Source organism: Gossypium hirsutum, chromosome D08, assembly GCF_007990345.1.
Source record: "Gossypium hirsutum isolate 1008001.06 chromosome D08, Gossypium_hirsutum_v2.1, whole genome shotgun sequence".
Lineage (NCBI taxonomy): Eukaryota > Viridiplantae > Streptophyta > Magnoliopsida > Malvales > Malvaceae > Gossypium > Gossypium hirsutum.
The window spans coordinates 63,066,182-63,088,252 of record NC_053444.1 but is presented as its reverse complement, the minus strand read 5'-3'; the positions used below and the strand labels follow the sequence as shown (position 1 = coordinate 63,088,252).

The following is a 22,071-nucleotide window of genomic DNA, read 5'->3' as shown; positions in this document are numbered from 1 at the left end:
GATCGATCGAATTGGTTGGACTGAGAATCAGCTAAGGGATCCATCCAGAGAGTGGTTTTGAATCAATTAAACTGGAAATCGGTACGAATTGATTAAACCGATGGAACAAGCAACAGAATCGGCTAAAAACTTGATTGAACCGATTTTTTTAATTTTTAATTTTTTAATCAAACTGGTGGCTTGATTGGTTCTATCACCGGTTCAATTTAAAAAACATTGCTTTAAAGTCATTGACATTCAACTAGTTTTGGTCTTTGGTTTTTGGTGTTGTGTTGCTTTGATAGCATCTCCGGTTTGATTTTGGACTGCTAGTGTCGTATTGGATGTAAGAACATTTTGATGCAAAGCGATGTTGGTTGGCAACATTACCTTCTTTTTATTTCAAATTACCTTTCTTCTTTTTATTCTTTAGAGTAAGTTCGTAGATTGATTACAGTCTTTTGTTTTCTAGATTGCTTCTATAACTACATGAATGCAACTATTGTTATCATAGCTTTTGGAGACTAACTACTTTGAGGTTTATTTGTGGGTATTGGCATTAGAAGACCATTTTGCTAGACCATGAACACTACACCAAAAATGCCACTGTTGTCAATGCCGCTAACGTTTACGGCGTTTATTTTTATAAACACCGCTAAAGATCATGTTCTTTAGCGGCGATTTTCCCACAAACGCCGCTAATGGTCATGTTCTTTAGCGGCGCCTCTGTCACAAACGCCGCTAAAGGTCATGTTCTGTAGCGGCGCTTCTATAACAAACGCCGCTAAAGGTCATGTTCTTTAGCGGCGCTTCTATAACAAACGCCGCTAAATGTCATGTTCTTTAGCGTCGTTTCCCTCACAAACACCGCTATTGCTTGATGACCTTTAGCTGCGCTTTTCCTAAAAACGCCACTAATTTTGGAATTTTGGCAAAATTAAATTTTTTATATTTTCAGCAATCCTGCAGCAACAAATCAAAAACAACCTAATCTAAACCAGCCAAAAGCAATAAATCTATATAATATTTTAAATTAAATGAGTAAAATAATATTAATATCAATAAATAAAATATAATTCATATTATTTTTACAAAAATGTTAAAAGTTAAAATGATAAAAATATTTATACAATACACTATGACGGTGGATGTTGCGATTCCTGAAATATCTTTATCATTTTCTGAAGCTGCTGTTGGAGTTCGTCGTACTTTTTGCTCTGCTCTGCTCTGCTTCCCTCGCTGCCGCCTCTGCTTCCCTCGCTGTCGCCTCTGCTTTAAGTTGTAGCTGGAGTTCTTCATATTTCTTTTGAACCTCAATTGTGGTTGCTTGCATCTGAGCCATCTGGTCTTTTAACCTCTGAACTTCAGCTTGAGACTAACTCGTCGAAGGCATGTATTGCCGCGAGCTGGATCCAAAATATTGGGTTGGGTTAATTAAAGATCCTTGAAATCTAACCCGACCATACCTTTCAGGACCCAAAACTTCAGCAATAATTTGGTTATCAATGTCTTCAAGATGAACAGAACTCTCACTAGAAGCAATCGCTTCGTACTCTGCCTTTTTATCCTTTAGTTTTTCCTAATAAATAAATCACATAGTTAGGAATTCAATATATATTAAAAAAACAAATGCAACATAACTTAACAATAGTCGCATTACAAGCAATGAATTAAACCATTAGAAAATAAACACTATAAATAACTAAAACAAGTCAAATCGTATTAAGTAAATGTACGATAATTTCACCAGCTTTAGGAGTCATAGGAGATCCATCTTTCTTCCTATGTGTAATTTCAAAAAGTTGAAGGCGTCCAACTTTTTGACCGGACGACAGTTCCTAAAATATAGTAGTAAAAATATTATTTAATAGAAATTTATACATATTTGACAGTATTAAAAAAATTAAAAATACCTCCGCCTCAGCTACACATGCAAAACTTTTCAACCCGGCTGTGTGAGTGAATTTTTGTTTCTGCCTGCTGCTTTTTCCAACTCGTTCACGATCCTACATTATGAAATTTTTAGTATGTAAATAGTAAATACTATAAACCAAAATAATTACAAGAGTTTGGAAGTACGTCATACCTTGCCTTTCTTCGATTGCCAAAATCTAACCGCTTCTTTCCATTGGTACCTCAGCATACCCGGCGGGACATTTTGCAATTTCTCTTTGAGGGTTGTTTTTGTCTTATAATAACCTTTCTTTAAAGTACTTTTATGGTCTCTCCATCTTTTTCCCAATGCCTTCTTTACATAAGTATCCGAGATCTCTAAAGCAAACCTCGCCTACAAAAATTACAAGTTAAGAAAGTAAATATAAATGAAACTTAAACCTAAGTATTACAGATGACATTAACGTTTTGTTACCTTAATATTATCGAGGGCTTAGTTTTTGTTACTATCGGGCATTTTATGCCATGACTCGTAGTTGATAGGTAACATATTCGCATTTCGCGCTAAAATGCCCAAGTATCCTGCTAAAAGTCGAGCTTCTTATCCAACAGGCTGACCAAAACTGTTTCGCCCAACTTTGACATGCTCGACTGGATCTAACTCGTATAATTGTCTAAGTAGCGTACGTCATTGACTTCTGCGCGTCCCACCATTTTCAGCTGAAAATTGGTATATTATAATATAAGAATTTGAAAAATAAATCAATTATAAGTCAACACGCATGTAAATTAAATGTAAAATTACTTTGAACTTCTGTAGGATCCTCAAGTGTATTCGGAACATTCGAAGATCCAATAGCTATCCGTGGTTCACTATTTGTTTCTGCCGAGTTTGGAGCATTTTGAACAATGCTTACATCTCGCATTTTTCTTCTAGGCATTTTATTTGCAATACACATAAAATAGTTGAAAAGTTAGTAACTAATTACAACAATAACAGCACATATAAAGTAGTTGAAATAAAACAGCACATATAAAATAGTTGAAAAGTTATGTATTATGTACGTTATTAATTATTGTATTTAATTTGTAAGTTATAGAATGATATATTTTAAAATTATTAAGTTATGTAAATTATGTAAGTTGTTCAGTTATAACTATAAATGAGTTATGTAAGTTATGATATGATAAATATTTATGTATTATATAAGTTATGTAAGTTATGTATTAGGTAAGCTATGTAAGTTATTTAAGTTACGTAAGTTGTTTATTATGTTAGTTATGTACTATGTAAGTTATGTGTATTATGTATTATGTATGTTATGTATAATATTAATTAAGTTGTGTATTATGTAAGTTATGTAAGTTATGTATTTAAGTGTGTGTTATGTAAGTTGTGTATAATGTTAGTTATCAAAGTTATGTACTATGTAAGTTATTTAAGTTATGTAAGTTGTGTATTATGTAAGTTATTATGTTATTATGTAAGTTATGCAAGTTTATATATAAGTTTATATATAAGTTATGTAAGTATATCACTTTTATGTATATTATTTATAATTATTTTTAAAATTATAAAATTTATTACTAATAAAATTGAAAGGTAGGTTATATATCCATACCATATATGGGGTGATATATTAAAAAAATAGGTTTTAATATTTAAAAAATAACATTTACAATTATTTTTAAAATTATAAAATTTATTGACAATAAAATTAAAATATAAGTTATATATCCATACCATATATAAAAATTTTAAATATATATATATAAATTTTAAGTAATGTAAATTATAAATTTTAGTAAGTAATATATTTAAGTAATGTAACATATTTAAGTAAGTAATGTAATATATACTTAAAAATATATATTTCGGTAAGTAATGTAAGTAATGTAATATATACTTAAGAATATATATTTAAGTAATGTAAGTATATGAAACAAGTATATGGACATGCTTCACGTGCTATGATTTTCCGGTATCGTATGGATTAAAATATATAACAAAATAATAGTTTAAGTATGATTTTAAAAAATAAAATAAAATACATATTAAAATAAAGGAAGTGTTATTATTTGTGTAAAAGAATAAAAAAATTATAAAAAGATAACATGCTGTTCATTGATAATCAAACTGCACTCAAGTGTTGAGACATTTGTTGCACGCAATAAATAAATTTTCTTCAAACAACAAAAAGTAGAGGCAGTGAATATGGTATGATATAATATTGCTCAATAATTACTTATCCAAAAAATAAATAAAGATATACTGGTTATTAGACCTTAAGTTATGTGCATGACAAAAGTCAGATAAATAAGATCATCAAATTAAAAAGGCAACAATAATTACAACTAGTTCAGACATTATAATGATGACAAGCTTGTTTTAGATGGAAAGCACTTGTAGATAATTTGCAATACTCAACTCCTTAAGACCAAGACTTTTCATTTAATGTAAACAGAATTCTACCTACATTACCATCAGCTTGTCTTGCTCATAAAATTAGAAGACCTAATTAGAGATGGGGAGAAAAACTTATTGACCAAATCCCCAAGTATTTTACACCCAAAACTACTGAAGACCAGTTGTTCCTCTGTGGAAAATATTTCTGAGAACGACATTCTCTAAAAGCAGGCAAAAAGGACTGGAACTTCAGCTTTTAATTGGTGCATTACTTCAAAACAGTTTAGTCAATTCTCAGCACAGCAAAGATATTAGACATAAGTTTATAACCAAAAGCTGGGGGTACAAGCACTGTATCAAATTGAGTTCAATGATCAAATGATTTCACTGTTGCTTAAGACAATATGAATAATTCGTAGAAAACTGAAAACTGAACACAAAATAAACTGAGAAATGAAAGCACTACCTTGACGACGATGAAGATAAATGAAAGGAGCGAAAACCTTATACACAGAGAAGACGATTTCACTTAATTTCAGGCTCATCAAAAAATTACAAAAACAAGAAAACCCAAAGTTTAAATACATGGGCAAAGAAAACAATCGAACTTTAAAAAATCGAACCTTCTTCGTCTTCACTGTCTGGGTTATGTAAGTATGAAAGAAACCAAAACACTGAAGCTTTTCCTTGTAAGGAAAAAACCAATTGAAGAATGGCGGGTAAGAAATCGACAAACTGCTCTCTCTGCCTCTGACTGGTTAGGGATTTCGATAGCTAAGGGATTTGTGGATTTGGGGCTAGGAGCAGGGAATTGAGGAGAAAAAACCTGATATATGTTTAAAACTGATAAGTTTAATACTGTAAAGAAACGGCACCGTTTAGAGAAATTTTAAGATATATTTGCTTCTTAAAACGCCGCTATTGCTTTCGATATTTGCGGCGTTTTAATAGAAAACGCCACCAAAATAGAGTACTGAACAGAAAACAGTGTCGTTTTACTAAACTTTAATGCATATTTCCAGCGTTTCTAGCAAAAACGCAAGTATAAATTCATTTCATGAAGCGAAACAGTGTCGCATTGACAAACATTAATTCACACTTGCGGTGTTTTCTTAAAAAACGCCACTATAAGATTTCATTCGAGTAGAGAAACGGCGCCGTATTGGCAAACATTAATTCACTCTTGCGACGTTTTCCTAAAAAACGCCACTATAAGATTTTATTCCAGTAGAGAAACAGCGCCGCTTTGACAAATTGTAATACATCCTTGCGGCGTTTTTATCAAAATCGCCACAAAAATATTTCATTCCTCCAGATAAACGGCGCCGTTTTGACAAATTTTAAAACATAAGAACCGCGTTTTCCCAAAAAATGCCACTAAAAAAAATTAAATTCCTCAACTGAAACGACGGTGTATAAAAGAATTTGAATATATTTTGCGGCGTTTTAGGCCAAAACGCCGCTATTGCTTCCGATATTTTCAGCGTTTTAATAAAAAAACGCCACCAAAATAAAATACTGAACAAAAGACGGTGTCGTTTTACTAAACTTTAATGCATATTTCCGGCGTTTCTAGCAAAAACGCCAATATAAATTCATTTCATGAAGCCAAACGGTGTCACATTGGCAAACATTAATTCACTCTTGTGGCGTTTTCCTACAAAACGCCACTAAAAGATTTTATTCCAGTAAAGAAATGGCGCCGCTTTGGCAAATTTTAATGAATCCTTGAAAACACCACAAAAATATTTTACAATTTTAATAAATCCTCACATATTTTACAATTTTTTGTATTCAAATTATTATATATTGCATATCAATTTTAAATTAATAATCTTTACAATTTATTATTATCTCTTTTACAATTATATAAAGAACTTATTTAATATATAAATTAAAAAGTACTAATTAATCTAAATCTTAAACCCTAACCCCTAACTCCTAACCCCTAAATTTTATTTAATATATAAATTAACAAACACTAATTAATCTAAACCCTAAACCCTAAACTTGACCCCAAATCCCTAACCCGTAACTCCTAACCCCTAAAATTTATTTACTATATAAATTAAAAAATACTAATTAATATAAACCTTAAACCATAACCTGATCCTAAATCCCTAACCCTTAGCCCCTAACTTATAACCCTTAAACCTTATTTAATATATAATTAAAATACACTAATTAATCTAAACCCTAAACTCTAACCTGACATCAAATTTTTAAACCCTAATTCCCTGACTCTTAACATCTAACCCCTAACTTAACCCATAACCCTGAACCCATAAACATTAAATCACATTAACCCTTAAACCAAAATCCCTAATCCATAATCCTTAATTCCATAATCTATAAAACTTAAAATTGTAACTCCTAAACCGGTCTTAAATCCTAAATTAATTAACCATATATATACCCTAAACCATATTTATTAAACCCTAAACTATAATGATAATTAAATTAAATGTTTTAAAATTAATACTAACTTATCTCTTACAATTATATTTGAAATTATTTAGTATATAAATTAAAAATCAATCAGTAATGTACCCAAAAAATTTTAAAATTATGGCTTAATACATAATAGTATTTTAATTTTTCTATTTTTAACAAATATTTTCTATGTTTTTTTGTAACGGCCCAAATTTCAGTGATATCGGAACAGTGATTTGAGATCACTAAATCCGACAAGTATGTTTAAAAATTTAATAAATTAATAATTATGAGTCAAGTGTGAATTTAGAAGAATTTTGAATTAGTGAATTTTGTGTAAAAAAAAAGAGAGAAAAGAATTTAATAAGTAAATTGGGTCTAAAATGAGGTATTGAGACCTCGAATTCATAAACCGAGCCATAAATATTTTTAGAAATATTTATGGAGTGTAAATAAGTTAGTATTAAAGTTTCGTCAAGAAATTTTAAGATTTCGGTAGTTAATTAGGTGAAAAGGACTAAATTGAACTAATTGTAAAATTGTGAGATGTGATTAAATAGCTTAAGTATTTAAAAAGATGGATTTAAAGAGCAATTAGACCCAAAGGTTAATGGCTGGACGGTTTGGGTATGAAATAAGCAAGAAAACAATGTGAACAAGGGGCAAAATTGGAAATAGCATAAAAGTTAGTAATTAAATAATGATGTAATTGAAAAATCTAGACATTTTCTTCATCTTTCTCAGCCAGAAACGTCGTACCAGGTCTCCTATGCTGGTTTTTCATATTTTTACACCATGTAAGTTCAATTTTTACTATTTCTCAGTAATTTTTATGTTTTGGTGACTTTTACAATTAGGTCCAATCATCTAATTCATTAGTTTTTGATTTGGTGGGTGAAATTGGAAGTTACCCTGGCTGAGTAAGGGTAGTATATGATGAATTATTATGAAATTGAAGTTCTAATTTCATATTAAGGTTGTTTTATTAAGTCATTTTGATAGAAAATGGTATTTAGGACCTAATTGTGAAAAAGTTGTGAATTAGATGTTGGTGTTGAAATTGAGAATATCAAAGGTTGTGAAATAATTTATAATGATAAAATAAAGTGTTAATTGAGAAAAAATTAGTTCAATTGATGGGTGAATTGAGTAGGGACTAAATTGTAAAAACTGTAAATTTTAGGGTAAAAGTGTAATTTCGAAATTTGAACAGCATAAATTGTGAAGTGAAGTAGAAATCAAATAAATGCTAATGAGTAGAAATAATTTATATTATAGATCAAGAGAAACGAGATTCAAGTCGTGATCGAGGGAAAAATAAAGTTTACGAGGAATAGGCTCGATTGCTAATATTTTATATCGAGGTAAGTTCATATGATTTTTAATAATGCAATGTGTAATTTAATGTTTTGAAATGAAAATTTCATGAATGATATAGTATATTATTGTATATAAAATGCCATTAAACTGTGATAATTGTAAAATGATATTTGAATAAAAGTACAAATTAAATGGAACAACGGACTTGAGTACTTTCATTCAGTGGCTAAGACGAATCGACGGAAAAGACCATGGTTGGACCATGGCAGCATGTGAAATGTGATTTCCGTATAAGACTATAGCTGGGCTATGGCTTCGGAGAAATGTGATTTGTGCTTCCGTATAAGACCATAGCTGGGCTATGGCTTCGGAGAAATGTGATATGTGCTACTGTATAAGACCATATCTGGGATATGGCATCAGTGTGATATGTGATCCGTATAAGGCCATGGCTGGGCTATGACCTCGGTATGTGATATGTGACTATGTGTAAGACCATAATTTTACTATGGCATTGTGATAATGAGGTACTCAATTCCGTAGTTGTTCCCTAATTTGATTATGAACGAAAATGTAAAATGGCCCGAAAAGATTAAGAATTGGTGAATACTATGAAAATGACACGATTTGGAATAAGTTCTTGATACTTGATGACATTGAGATTATGGATCTATGCTTATGAAGCATAATTATGTGTTCTTACCATGATGGATGAAATGATATTGTATGGATTTAGTGAATAATAGTGGTGAATGAATAAATATGGCCTTGGCAGTTTTGGATTACTGCAGTAGTGTAACTTTTGAAATTCACCATAAATTGTGGAAATTGAGTTAAGGGCTGAATAAAATATGAGATTAAAGCCTGATGAGTCTAGTTTCATATAGAGGAAACGGTGCATGCAATTGGATTTTATGTTATAAGATATTTAAATTGTTGTGAGACAGAGTTTGAATGACTTCGAGATCCCCTGTTCTGATTTTAGAAAATCATTAGAAATTGTACAATTGTGGTGTTTTATCTTAAAAGCATGTTGGTAATTGCTTATTAATTTCATATGGACTTCCTAAGCATTTATGCTTACTCCCTCCTTTTCATTCCTTATAGTTTTGACAAGCTAGCTCGGAAATTGGGAACGGTCGGAGGCCCACTCACACTATCCGTATACCATCTTGGCATAATGGCTTGTATATTTTGAGTATGGCATGTATAGCATTATAATCATTTTGTATATATGGTCTTATGATATGGTTATTGAGTGGTATGGAAATGCTTGGTAATGATTAGCCATTGGAATGGCTAATCATGATCATATTTGGTGTTATGTATGTCAAATTGCTAGTTAATCCATGGAAACCATGAAATAGGTAAAATTTACCATAAAATAGATTCAGACAGCAGTAGAGATGAGAATTTGAAAAATCACTAAAAATAGTAGAAATGGAATTAAATAATGAATAAGTTATGGAATCGAAGCTTGATGAGTCTATTTTCATATGGAAGAAGAGAAACAGGTATATGATCTATATTTTATGAGATGTTTAAATTTTTGTGAAACAGGGCCAGAGCGATTTCTAGATCCCCTGTTCTGAATTTGGAAATTCACCATAAATTTTAAAAAAGATAATTAGAAGTCATGCTTTATATGTACAGATTCCTTATTGAGTCTAGTTTTATTAGAAACAAACTGCATAGTCATTTAAGCTCTGTACAGGGAGATATCTGATTCGTAATACATAGAGGTCAGAGTAGTTGAACCCTGAAACAGGGGAGACTTTAACTAATAAACTGTACTAATTGGCCCAACCAAAAATTCTAGAAAAAAAAATTAGTAGATAGATATATGAGTCTAGTTTCAAGAAAAATTTACGGAATTGGATTTCGAGTTTCGGAACTCGAGATATGAATTTTTAAGCAACTATGACGCAGTTGGACAGCTTGTCCGAATTTGTTTAAGTGCTCAAATAAGTTTAGTAATGCCTCGTGCTCGACTCCGGCGACGGTCTCGGGTAAGGGGGCGTTACATTTTTATTTCAATTTATTTATACGTGTCATTATTTCAAATTAATCCATTTTTAACAAATATTCATTTAAAATTAAATTGAATTTTAATTAATATAAATAAACAAATTAAATAATAATTAATTCAATATTATTTAATATATAAACTAAAAAAATCAGTAATGAATCCAAAAAACTTTAAAATTATTTTAAATAATAGTATTTTAATTTTTCCATTTTTAACAAATATTTTAAATTATTTTAAATCCCTGACCATTAGTGGCGCTTTATTAAAAACGCCACTAACTCCCCAAAAGCTAAGAAAACGGCGTCGTTGGGCTTAGGTCCATTTGCGGCGCTTTTCCTAAAAACGCCGCTAAAGCCACAAAAGCTCAGTAAACGGTGTTGTTGGGCTTAGGTTTTTTTGCGACGCTTTCCCAGAATCGCCGCTAAAGCCCGGAGCATTAGCGGCGCTTACTTAAAAACGCCGCTAAAGCCCCGAAGCTCAACGGAGTCGTTGGGCTTAGGTTCTTTTGTTGCGCTTTACCGAAAACGCCGCTAAAGCCCTGAGCATTAGCGACGCTTTCTTAAAAACGCCGCTAAATCCCCGAAAGCTCAAAAAATTGCGTCGTTGGTCTTATGTTTTTTTGTGACCTTTTCGCAAAAATGCCGCTAAATCCCCCGAAAGCTCGGAAAACAACGTCGTTGGGCTTAGGTATTTTGCGGCGCTTTCTGAAAAATGCAGCTAATGCTTATTTTCAGCGGCGTTTTCCATGGTGCGCCACTAATGATCGATCTTTAGCGGCGTTTGTCATCCAACCGCCGGTAAAAACGCCGCTAAAAGCCTGTTTTGGTGTAGTGGAAGATAAACTATTTGCTTTGCTGATGTTGGTTGACTCATAGTTTCCATGAGTTGTTGTTCTCCATAGTAGTGGCATGGTATAACAGATATACAATCAAAAGGGTCGATTAGCTAGGCTTCGGTTGTTAAATGGCTCTTTAACATAGAACATGTTGTAGACCACAAAGTGTAGAATCGTTGTGTGGTTTCCCTTTTTATTTCAATCTGAAAATAAATCTCCACACCTGTTGTACTTAATCCATAATTGTAGTATAAAGCAACTCACTTTGCTTCACCCTGTCAACTCAAAAGTTTTTTTGTGAACTTGTTGCACATTAGCCATGTTGTTTTCGTAGGAGAAACTGATATGCTTCAAACCATGCAACAGGTTGCTCTTGATGTAGATGCGAATGCCTCAATTTCTTTGATGTCGTCGAGGCTACCGAGATTACATATAGAGAAGGTAAAATCATAACAAGCAAACACAACTTTGGTCGAGTAAACATGATTTATTTAATGTAAAATTGAGTTATTTTTTGAAAATCCTTTTTTTTGAAGTTATTTTCGATAAAACTGTTGAAGACTAAAATATTTATAAATTTAAAAATTCAAAATTATTTGGATTCATTAAAACTCATCCAACTCAAATTGATTAGAATCCGAATCCAAAAAAATCCGACCCATATCCGCTCATTTACCACCTATGTTGAGGTTAGAAATGGAATGATGCAACAATTTGGTTATGAATCAAAGTGAAGTTAATGTTGATTCTCAAACATGTCCCGCGGGCATTATATAGATTCCTTGTCGTTTCAAATGGATGGTCTCTAGTTATGTAGGATTCATTGAATGAAATTATTAGGGAATCAGATGCTCATCATCAGATTTTAATTTAATTTAATTTCCTAGTTTAACTATATATTTGAGTTCACCAACATGCACTCGAATATTTGAGTTAGAGTTTGAATCATGAAAAAGTAAACCCCAGCATTTAGTATATGCCAATATGGGATTTGGGGGTCATTTTCTTAAAGCATTTGCCACTTGAAAAAGACACAGAAAAAGAATAATCTAAATTGACAATAACTAAGCTACAAATCATATATTAACACGTAGGAAACTTTAATCATTCAAACATGCCAGATACTTAAACCACTTACCAAGATTTCTTAATGTTCATGCGATATCAAGAGTATCTTTTAGCCTGGTGGAGTACTAAAGAAATTATAGGAATCCAAGAATATTAATTTATATAATTCCAAGTTGAGCACCTGGAAATCATGTACGCCACCACAAAAAAAGTAAAGGAGAAGAAGAAATGTACTGGGACCACAGGCCACTGTACATTTTGCGGAAGAGAAGTGGTCTTTTGTAATCTGATAGCTTTCACTCTACTTTTTAAAAAACCCAAGGGTCTGCTTTTATCTTCTTGGTGTATGGTAAAAAACTTGCAATTATTTCACTTGGGATAAAAAGAATTGCAGTCCATTATTATAACTTGGTTGGCGTGTGTGCCTTGATGTTTGCCACCAAAGCGAAACTTGTAGCTGCAATTCGGGGCAAAAAAAGAACCCCAGTGATTGTGTATTGAAATGTCTTTGTCTGAATGAATTGGACTGGGCGAGTGCCGAAGTGCCGATGGACCATTGAGGCTTTGAGTTTAGTACATTGAAAACCGACTGTAGCCAGTGATATCAGAAGCACCAGATGAGGTACTTAGCTTTACCTGCATTCCACACCTTGATATGATAAAAACATCATTAACATATATGTACCTTTACCAATAACATCAATAATTTTATTTTGAGTTAAGATTTTAATTTAGATTTAATTTTTTTTAAATATAAAAATATCGATGTGATACAAAACTATTAAAAAACGAATAAAAAGTAGAAAAAATTCCTTTCCAAAGAGAGAGAGTGTAAAACCATATATAAAATAGAAGGCAGAAAAAGTTATTTTAGTTGCTGGTTTAATTTTTTTTCCTCGTTCAACTGTTTTTATCAAAATATCTTAAAATAGATGAAAAATTAATATTTATTAATTTTGCTCACATAACCATCCAAGATAGCAATTAATTAATTTTTTAACTCTAAAAACTATATAATATTGTTATATTTTTTATTATTAACTAATTTTTATATTTTTTGTGTTTTTAATAATTTTTAATTTTTTGATAGTTTTATTTTTTTGAATTTTTATATTTTTAAAATTTTAAAAAATTAATTAATTGTTTGTGTGATGAACACATGGATATCATATCAATAAAGTTAACAGTCATTAATTAACCATTTCATCATTTTGGTGTGGTTTCGCAAACAACACAAATTCATGAATTAAAAGAAGTGAAATATTAAATTAATAATTAAAATGATTTTTTTATAAAATTAGATGACCAAATATAAAAATAGCAGTACTAGAATTAATATTTAATTAATTAATATTATTAAATGTCTTAGTTAAAGTAAAAACCTTAACTGCAAACGTGGGTGAAAGAATAAAAAAGTTTATGTAAAAGATAATTTTATAAAATATTTATGTAAAAATATATATTTATGGTAATCTTAGTCTATAAAAGGAAATAGTTTTTTTATTTAAAAATAATAATATTTAAACCTAAAAAAAGTATTTTTCAGTATTTTTTCTACGTTATTTGGTGTTTGAATTTGGTAAGTATTTTATAAGTTGAGATTTAAATTCTTTTTCCATTCAATTTAATTTCTAAACTTGATGGTTGTTTTTGCATGGGGGTTCAGTTTTTTTTTTGTTCAAGTTAGTCCCTAAACTTAAAAATTGTTCTCACATTAGGATATAATTTTTTTCCAAGTTAGTCCTTGATATTTTCTTAAAAAAAGTTGGTTAAAAAAATTCAAGCCCTAATGTAAAAACAATTGTTTAGTTTAAGTTCCAATGTGAAAAATATTACCAAATTCAGATCCAAAAAACGGTCTTTTTAATTAAGCTATTGTGACATTAAAACCCATTCCAAGATTTTGTAAAATTGTACAACAAAATTCAAAATGAGACCAAACATTCCAAGATTTTTAATTGAGTTTTTTGTTTACCAATGTATTGTTCACATTGTTTTATAGGGAAATGAAATGTCATTTACGAAATCCGCTTGATATTTGTGCTTTACTAACTTCGAGACCCAATATGTAACTCTGGTCGGTTGAAATTGAGAATGGCCTTTAGATTTTGCTTCAGAGACCAACTCATTTTGTCACATTAATTTTTCCTACACTAAAATAATGAATGATGCTCTTGGCATAAAAGTAAAATAAATGTATATTCTTCAATAATTAATTAATTTTAAAATTTTTAATAATATAAAAAAATATTTTCATATTTTTAAAATTATTAATGATTAATATGGAATATATGAACTGTGAATGTCTTTTTCATTTATTTTAAAATAATTTAATAACTAATATAATTTAAAAATTAAAAAAAAAACAAAAATTTAAATAAAAAGTTAAAATAACCTTTTTGTAAACTTAAAAGGGTGAAATAAATTATTATCTCTAAAATTAAATAAAAAAATTGAAAGATAGTGGACAAAGGTTCCACTGTGGATCACATGTTAAAAACCCAAACACTAGCTTGAATTTTGTCATGGGCTTATCATGGTCTAAAATGAAAAGTTTTTCATTTTAACTCTTTAAAATTTTAAATTAATAAAAATAAAATTATACTTTAACTTTCTAAAAATAATAAAATATTAATTTAATTTTTTTAAAAATTATAAAAATATAGGCTATTCAAATGGTGAATTTATTTACTTTTTTAAAAATTATAATTTAATCTCGGCCCCCTAAAAATATAAGCTTCATCCCTAACCTTTTTAAACAGAGCTTTTGAATGATACAGGTAATGTGAATAGAGAATACCATATAACATCGATTTTAAAAGCCTAGTGACTTAAATGAAAAATTTTGAATATTTTAGTGACCAAAATAAAAATTTACTCATAGTTTAGTCACTACTGACGTAGTTTACCCATAATGTTATTGATTAAGTAAGTACCACAAGTTAGTTCAACATCAACCCAAGGTTGATAACAACACCATGATAAAATTTGTAGTACATTTAATATTCTTAATCTAGTGTATTTACGTGTTTAAATTTTGTTTTACTCATATTTGAATCTAATTTCTTTTCATTTTAATACCATGCATATCACATGTGTTATTATCAATTAGTTTCAAACTATAATTTTCATTATTTATTTCATTTTAAAACACACTTTTATTTTTTAAATACTTAGTTTCCACATATATATGCGTATGTGGTAAAATTTCTAGTATAAATAACTTATTTGATTGAGCTGGTGTCATCCGTTAATCTAATCCCAGTTCATTTGTAAAATTACCAAAAAGTCTGTTCCCTTTACAAAGGAACAAATATAATTTTAAAGGTATTTATATCTTTTTACATTTTGATAAATGTAAACAAATACATACTCATAATGAGAATCACGAGAATAAATCCAAGCCGTAATAATCTATTACCACAATTTTACAATTTTGATCAAAACCATATTTAGTTTTTATATTATTTAAAAAAATATTATATATTTTTTCACTTATGACAGGAGTGAGACAAAATCTAACACTCTTTTATGATTTTTAGAGTTAACTGAATCGATTACGTCATTAATTTTTTAAATTAATTGATCTGATTTAAAAAAATATTAAAATAAATTAAACTAAAAAATCTAGTTGAATCTATATATACTTATCTTCAAATAATACTCGAATATCATTGCGCAAAAGCTCATTATTAATAGTCAAAAGGTTGTTCAAGAAAGAATGGCTTAGGAATAAAGCAAAGGCGCGTGGAGAAATGTAACGTGTTTCTTTTGACCTATGCCAGCTTGTCTTGTGCCGTAATCCCACGTTTCAAAATTTAAAAATTGCTTTATTATCATTACTTATCAAACTGCACCTCCATTACTAATTATTATTATTAAGCTTAATTATAAAATTGGCCACTAATATTTATATATTTTATCAAAATGGTCCTTATTATATTTTTGAGCTTTTTTTTTTACTACCAATCTTTATTTTTTTTCAAATTGCTTTTTTAATGTTAAAAGCATTAACTTATAATGTGGAATTTCATATGTGAAATATTTTTAATGAGATATAATTTATACTTAGATAACCTAATAAAATAATTTCATGTGAAAAATAATAAAATAAATAAACAACTCATGAAGTTAAAAAAATAACTCTTAATTTAAAAAAAATAAACATGATTATCTAAAAAAAATTTCAAAATGAATGCACACCTTCAGGGTGCGTTTGGTTCGCTGTATTGGATTAGAGGTGTATTGGATTAAAAGTGTATTGGATTAGAGGTGTAATAGCAAATCAACTGTTTGGTTGAATGTAATGGAATAGAGGCGTAATAGTAATCTTGTGTTTGGTTGAATGGAATAGAGGTGTAATAGCATAATGGAAAAAACTAAAATGACTAGAATACCCTTAGCATAAATTTATTTTGGTAAATGATTATTGTTATTGTTATTTAAATTTTAATAAGATTATTATTAAATATTTTAATCATATTTAAACATAATTATTATTAAATATATTATAATTAAAATATATAATTTAATAAAATTCTTAATAATTAATATTCTTATATGAATTTACTCAAACCATAATATATGATACTATAAAAGATAATTTGAAATGATTAATATTAAATATATTTTAATTAAAATATATGATTTAATAAAATTTAAAATAATTATAACTAATAAATTATCTTATATGAATTTGTATAATTTAAAATAATTATTATTACATATAATTTAATAATAATATATAATTTCATAAAATTATTGATAATAATTTTTCTTATATGAATTTATACAATTTAAAATAATTAATATTAAATATAATTTAATAATGATATATAATTTCATAACATTCTTAATAATAAAATGTTCTTATATGAATTTACTAAAATCAAAATATAACTTGAGAATTATATTCTGCATAAACATAATTAACTTATATTAAGAAAAGGTTAGATGAAAATGAAATTCTACATCATAATCCATATGTTATATAGTTTTACAACATCAAAAAGTTTGAACATCGATTTTTTGCATGTCAGAGCTGTGTTCTCCTACATATTAGAACAGCAGTTGTCGGCTCACTAGTTCTTGTAAAAACCACCCAAGAGAGAGCGAGCGAGATGAGTGGCATGGCCAAAACAAAAATGTCATGTATACACACACCCAAAGTCTCCACGTCAGAAGGTCAAAGGAAAGACAGTTCAATTTCTGTGTATTGCCAGCCATTCTTCATCGTATTGAACCTCATAAGGTCCTGGATCATATTAAATATCAACAATCTAAAAGATCAGAGAAAGCCAGAATTCATTAATTAGCTTCCAGCAAAGACCAAAAGAAAGAACCTAAACGAAATGGTCAAAACTTATGATAGATATCTACAAGAACTTGCGCCCTGGAAGGCAATTATCGAGTGCAAGAAATTTTGTCGCTCGACCACCCTCTTCATGTTCAACAAGAGTGGTGAATTTGCAGTGCAAGTAAGCTGAAAACCAATAAAATGGTTTGAATTTTTTGAGCAGCTGAGCAACCAGGAATGGTCAACAAGAAAACTGAATACGCTTGATATGAAGATTTTCATTTTTTCACATATATGCATTTCCACCAATCGGTTATAATTACCTCATCTTTGAATTGTTTTTTTGTAGCGAACAAGTTGTTGCCAGTTCCCATAATTAGTGCTGCTGAGCGGCCAATCGTGTGAAAGGAAAATTTAAGTCGGTTCCTCTAGGTGCATGAGCTTGTGAACATCATACTCCCAGTTATAAGATGGCCTTTCATGGTGTCCTGCTCAAGGAAAAGCTAATTCATTTCAGTTTCAAAGCTTCAACTCTCCACCCTAAATAAGAATCAATATAACATATCTGACACTCGCTTGCAGTAAATAAACAATTACCATTAAAAGAAATCCAGAATAAACACAAAATAGACAAGTAAAAGAACTTCAAACCCAACCTAAACAATAATTACTCTCAAAACTGCATATGCTTATTGATGCTGTCACTGAGAGTTATAACAAATATTTCTTTGGGGACGTTGGGAGAGAAATATATGAGTTCTTTTGGGGTTATTTTGCTGACTGGTATGTAGAATGTTCTTTTATAATCTATTTTCTGCTAATAGAACGTAGTTCTATTGTTTTATGCCATTAAGTTCTGGATTTTATGCCATTTACAGATCATGAAAACTGAAAAGTAATGGAGTTTATGCTGTTGTTATATAGCACATAATGCCCTTTTTTTCTAAGGTTAAAGTTGTAAAATTCATTTGGTGGATAGTTTATTGTTATCATTACTAGAATTCTATTGTAAGTTGGATCAGTATATTTTGTTGACACATACATGAAATACCTGTCATGGTTGTATGTTTTTTGCAAAAAATACTGGTATAAACACAGTGAATACTCCACCTATCCAATAATTAATAAAATATATGTGCCATCGAAACAGTATAAGTTCCTTTGCAATGCCATCGAAAGAAGCTAAACATATGTCATAATAGCAACCAGTAGAAAATAACAAATCAACAAGACAAATGCTTAGAAATACAATGTAACAGACAGTGAACAGAAAAATGGAAGTGAGAAAGAACAAGTGCATCTGCATGTGTGTTGCAGTGGGAGGAGAATGCACCAGGCATCACAACAAGTAATAGCTCCAATACAACAATAGGAAGGGATATGTAATGTTAGATGGTAACGCCAAAAAGAATACCAGATCATTGGCAGAACAAAAAGATGAGCAAGACATGTAGAGGTTCCAATGTCACAACAAAATTGGAAAGGAGACCTAATTGTAATCGCACTTGACAGCAAGTTGCAAGAAGTATGGCATGTTTAGGTCACCCAACCCTGATACATGAACACTGGAAGAACTGACACAACCATTTCAAATTAAAGGTTATTACTCCGAACAGAGTAATAGATGACACACTTCAGCATATTGTATTTTGACACCAATAAATGTGATAAACACAAAGAAATGCCAACAAGTAATGCCCCAAGTTAATAAATTGTAGATCCACCAAAACTAGTTGAATTTATACTACAATAATAGGGAATCGGAGACATCTTGTACTTGGAAGAGGATGCAGATACATCTATATCTATTTTCAACTCTATTTATACCTGACGGAGCCGTCTATACTGCCCGCTACCATAACTTCTGTTTCCATTTGACCCTCTAGCGCCTGGACATCAACTTGTCTGCTCCAAAGGACTATAACATATATTTTTTAATAAATTTTCATCTATTGCACCTTATCTCCAAACCTGAAACAAATCTGAAATACTGTAAAATATAATAATGAAGACTAAGTGATTATTAATAAGAAATTTGGGAATAAAACTCTAACTTAAAGAATGAAAAATATTGCAAAAGAGATATGCGTGAGTATTACAAACAATATAAATTCATCAAATTTTGAGTTATCTCCTCCATTAATTAGTTTATTTTTGTCCTCTCCAGCAGCAAAACAAGGATTAAGAGGAAGAGATCGATATGGTGATTACGATTGACTCCAAGCAATTTAATTCTAGTCCATAGGTTTCCCATAAGAGAACGAAACATTATCACCCCCGAAAGACAGAGACTTGGGAGTTGAGTTGTAGCTTATATTTTTAGAAAAATTTAAAGAAAACCCATCACCAAAAACCCTTCTAAACAAAATTTGATTATTGCAAGAACAGAAACCAAACGAAATTAAACTTGAAAAGAAAAATCTGCTAACCTGAAAGTGTAATGCTGTGATAAAAGAAGCAACTTTGAACGCATTTGCAGAGAAAGTGTGAAAGAGATTTTGGGAAGAATTTTCTTTATTTCTATTCAGCCATGGTCGGAATGGCCATTCAAAGCATTCAGCACTGAATCCCTATTACGCATTTGAGGGAACCAACCAAACAAAGGCATTGATATTCTCCCAAGAATAAAGAGGGTGCCAACCAAACATGGCCTGATTCTTTTAATCTGAAAACCGAAAAGAAACGGGGGGAGCAAATCGGTAGAAAAGAAAAGAAAATAAACTAGGAGCAAATCGATAGAAAAGAAAAACAAAGAAACAAGGAAGCAAATCGGATGAAGGTAGAAGGAACAGAAGAGAAACAAAGGGGATTGGGGAGGGTAAAACAGGGAGGGTTTGCTGAAGCGGTACCTAATCTGGGCAAAAGAGGGGGAATAGAAATCGGTGGTTTTCACCGATTAGGGAAGTAATGGATTACACGCGTATTAGCAATACATTGAACCAAACGGCGGATTAGAGAGTGATTAGGTGGGGCCCACCGATTAGAGGTGTATTGGCATAGCCAATACACCAAACCAAACATGGTGTCAGATTCTTTTGAGGGGCCAGTACGACAACTCAGATTAATTTTTTAAAGAAAAAAGCGCGTCCAGTTTGCGTCCGGTTCTCGCAGAATCAAAATGGATGATGGTTCGATTTAGTGACGGTAATACATAAATACGTAAATTAAGTCAAATATATGAATACAACAAAATTTTGAAATTCGTTTATTAAATAAATAAAATGTGAATAATTTTTTTTTTGAAATTTATAAATAATTATTTTAAATCTAAAAAGTATATATGTTTATTTATTGAATGTTTATAACTCAATTTTTGTCCATAATTTTGATGCTTTTGAGTAGTTAGTGCTTTATGAATTTATCATGTGAGCTTAAAGTATTAAATTTTGGAGGCTACTAGCTATGATCGGTGCTTTTGTGGTAACTTTGTTGAATACCTTTTGTTAATAAAACATGAGAAGTGTTTGATTACTCCATTGCCTATATTATGAGTCAAATTTAAAGGCCTAACTGAGTAATTGAGAATAGGTGATTGAGTTGTGATTTGTCTTTGTGTCAAAAGATTTAATGTTTCTTAATATATTTCACTCATATAGTTACTAATAAAGTCAAAAGGGTTGTTTATGTAACACCTTACTCCCTGCTTGAAAGATAATCGAATATCGAGCGTCACACCTGTTGTCAAAGTTACTCAAAGTGAATGTATAAATAATTATAATTAGACAATTTCGAATGTAAAACATGTTATCTAATGCATAGAAATCTTACAAATCAATATAGGTGAAAATTGAATTCAAATGGGTGCACATATGATGATTCAGGGTCAAATATGGTCAAATATGAGGCTAGATTACAAATTTTAAACCAAAATATCAAAGTGCAATGCTATGTCTTGAGACATGCTTTCCCTACTTAGAATTGCAGAAAATTAACACTTAAACTTTACAAACATGTCCCTAACATATCAAACATATTACCAAAGTTATGTAAGCAAATATGGCATGTCAAAACATGAAAATCCCTAACCATAAACTCATTAAATCAATAAATGATTATGCAAGTAAAATGAAAAGCTAAAACATATTGCATACATATAAAATCATCAACATAAAGTCAATATAAAAGTGTCTAATGTTACCACATAGCATTAACATGTTCTAAAACCTCAAAATAACTAAAATCAACATCAAGTTCGTAATAGAATACTCGAATATCAAACTTTAAAACCTAAGTACATGGCATACACTACTAGAAACATAAAAGATTATATAAATAACAATTGAGCAGATAAGATCCCACAAGATGATGCAATCCAACACTTGAACTACTTCCAGTTCACCTGTAGTCTACGAACAAAATTTTACATAATGAGCTTTCCTTAAAGTTCAGTGGTTGCAACAGCCCGTTTTCAGTGAAATTAGAATAGTGGTTTCGAGACCACAAATCTGAGTTCGGAAGGAAAATTATTTTAATATTATTGCATGGTCTGCACTATGATAGGAATGTCGTATGGAAATTTCGTTAAGAAAATTTTACCGATTATATGTTTAATTAGATGGAAAGGAACACATTGTATAAAATGCAAAAGTTGAATTCTAGTAGCTAAAAGGATCAAATAGCTATAGAATTCAAAATTTGAGGTTCTTATATAGCAAATAGACCATTAATAGGGGTTAGTAGATAAGTATGATGATTCATCCATGGAAAATTAAGAAAAGAACAGGATAAAATTGGAAAGATGATAAATAATAAAATAAAACAAAATATAATCATTTATCATCTTTCCTAAAATCAAAATACATGGAAACTCT

General features: G+C 30.1%; 1 protein-coding gene and 1 long non-coding RNA gene across 7 annotated transcripts; both read right to left on the bottom strand.

Moving 5' to 3' along the window:
• Window positions 1-1,017: 1,017 nt before the first annotated feature.
• Window positions 1,018-5,102, bottom strand: LOC107963565 (uncharacterized). 5 transcript variants are annotated; one of them, XR_005916989.1, is made up of 6 exons: window positions 4,903-5,102; window positions 4,746-4,782; window positions 2,348-2,805; window positions 2,066-2,266; window positions 1,716-1,817; window positions 1,018-1,558 (listed from the first exon to the last, which is right to left on the bottom strand). XR_005916989.1 is itself a non-coding variant. In XM_041098772.1 (4 exons), the coding sequence occupies exons 2-4, from the start codon at window positions 2,120-2,122 to the stop codon at window positions 1,355-1,357; spliced, it is 363 nt and encodes a 120-aa protein (XP_040954706.1). In that variant the 5' UTR covers window positions 2,123-2,266; window positions 2,348-2,805; the 3' UTR covers window positions 1,018-1,354. The 5 variants fall into 5 exon arrangements, 1 of the variants encoding a protein (XP_040954706.1); XR_005916990.1 differs by having other exon boundaries at window positions 2,348-2,802; window positions 4,903-5,100; XR_005916992.1 differs by lacking the exon at window positions 4,746-4,782 and having other exon boundaries at window positions 4,903-5,099.
• Window positions 5,103-16,912: 11,810 nt separating this feature from the next.
• Window positions 16,913-19,189, bottom strand: LOC107962791 (uncharacterized). Of its 2 annotated transcripts, none has more exons than XR_005916987.1 (4): window positions 19,088-19,189; window positions 17,584-17,748; window positions 17,344-17,446; window positions 16,913-17,243 (listed from the first exon to the last, which is right to left on the bottom strand). It is a non-coding gene; the product is annotated as an uncharacterized lncRNA (long non-coding RNA). The 2 variants fall into 2 exon arrangements; XR_005916988.1 differs by having other exon boundaries at window positions 16,913-17,218.
• Between the last annotated feature and the right edge of the window lie 2,882 nt (window positions 19,190-22,071).

What these genes read in the sequence shown, in the direction of transcription:
- LOC107963565 (XM_041098772.1), bottom strand. Translation starts at nt 2,122, where the DNA reads ATGCTGAGGTACCAATGGAAAGAAGCGGTTAGATTTTGGCAATCGAAG. An exon ending in GGCAATCGAAGAAAGGCAAG is followed by an intron (nt 1,818 to 2,065) that starts GTATGACGTACT and finishes ACTATATTTTAG; the next exon opens with GAACTGTCGTCCGGTCAAAA. An exon ending in CTAAAGCTGGTGAAATTATC is followed by an intron (nt 1,559 to 1,715) that starts GTACATTTACTT and finishes TTTATTTATTAG; the next exon opens with GAAAAACTAAAGGATAAAAA.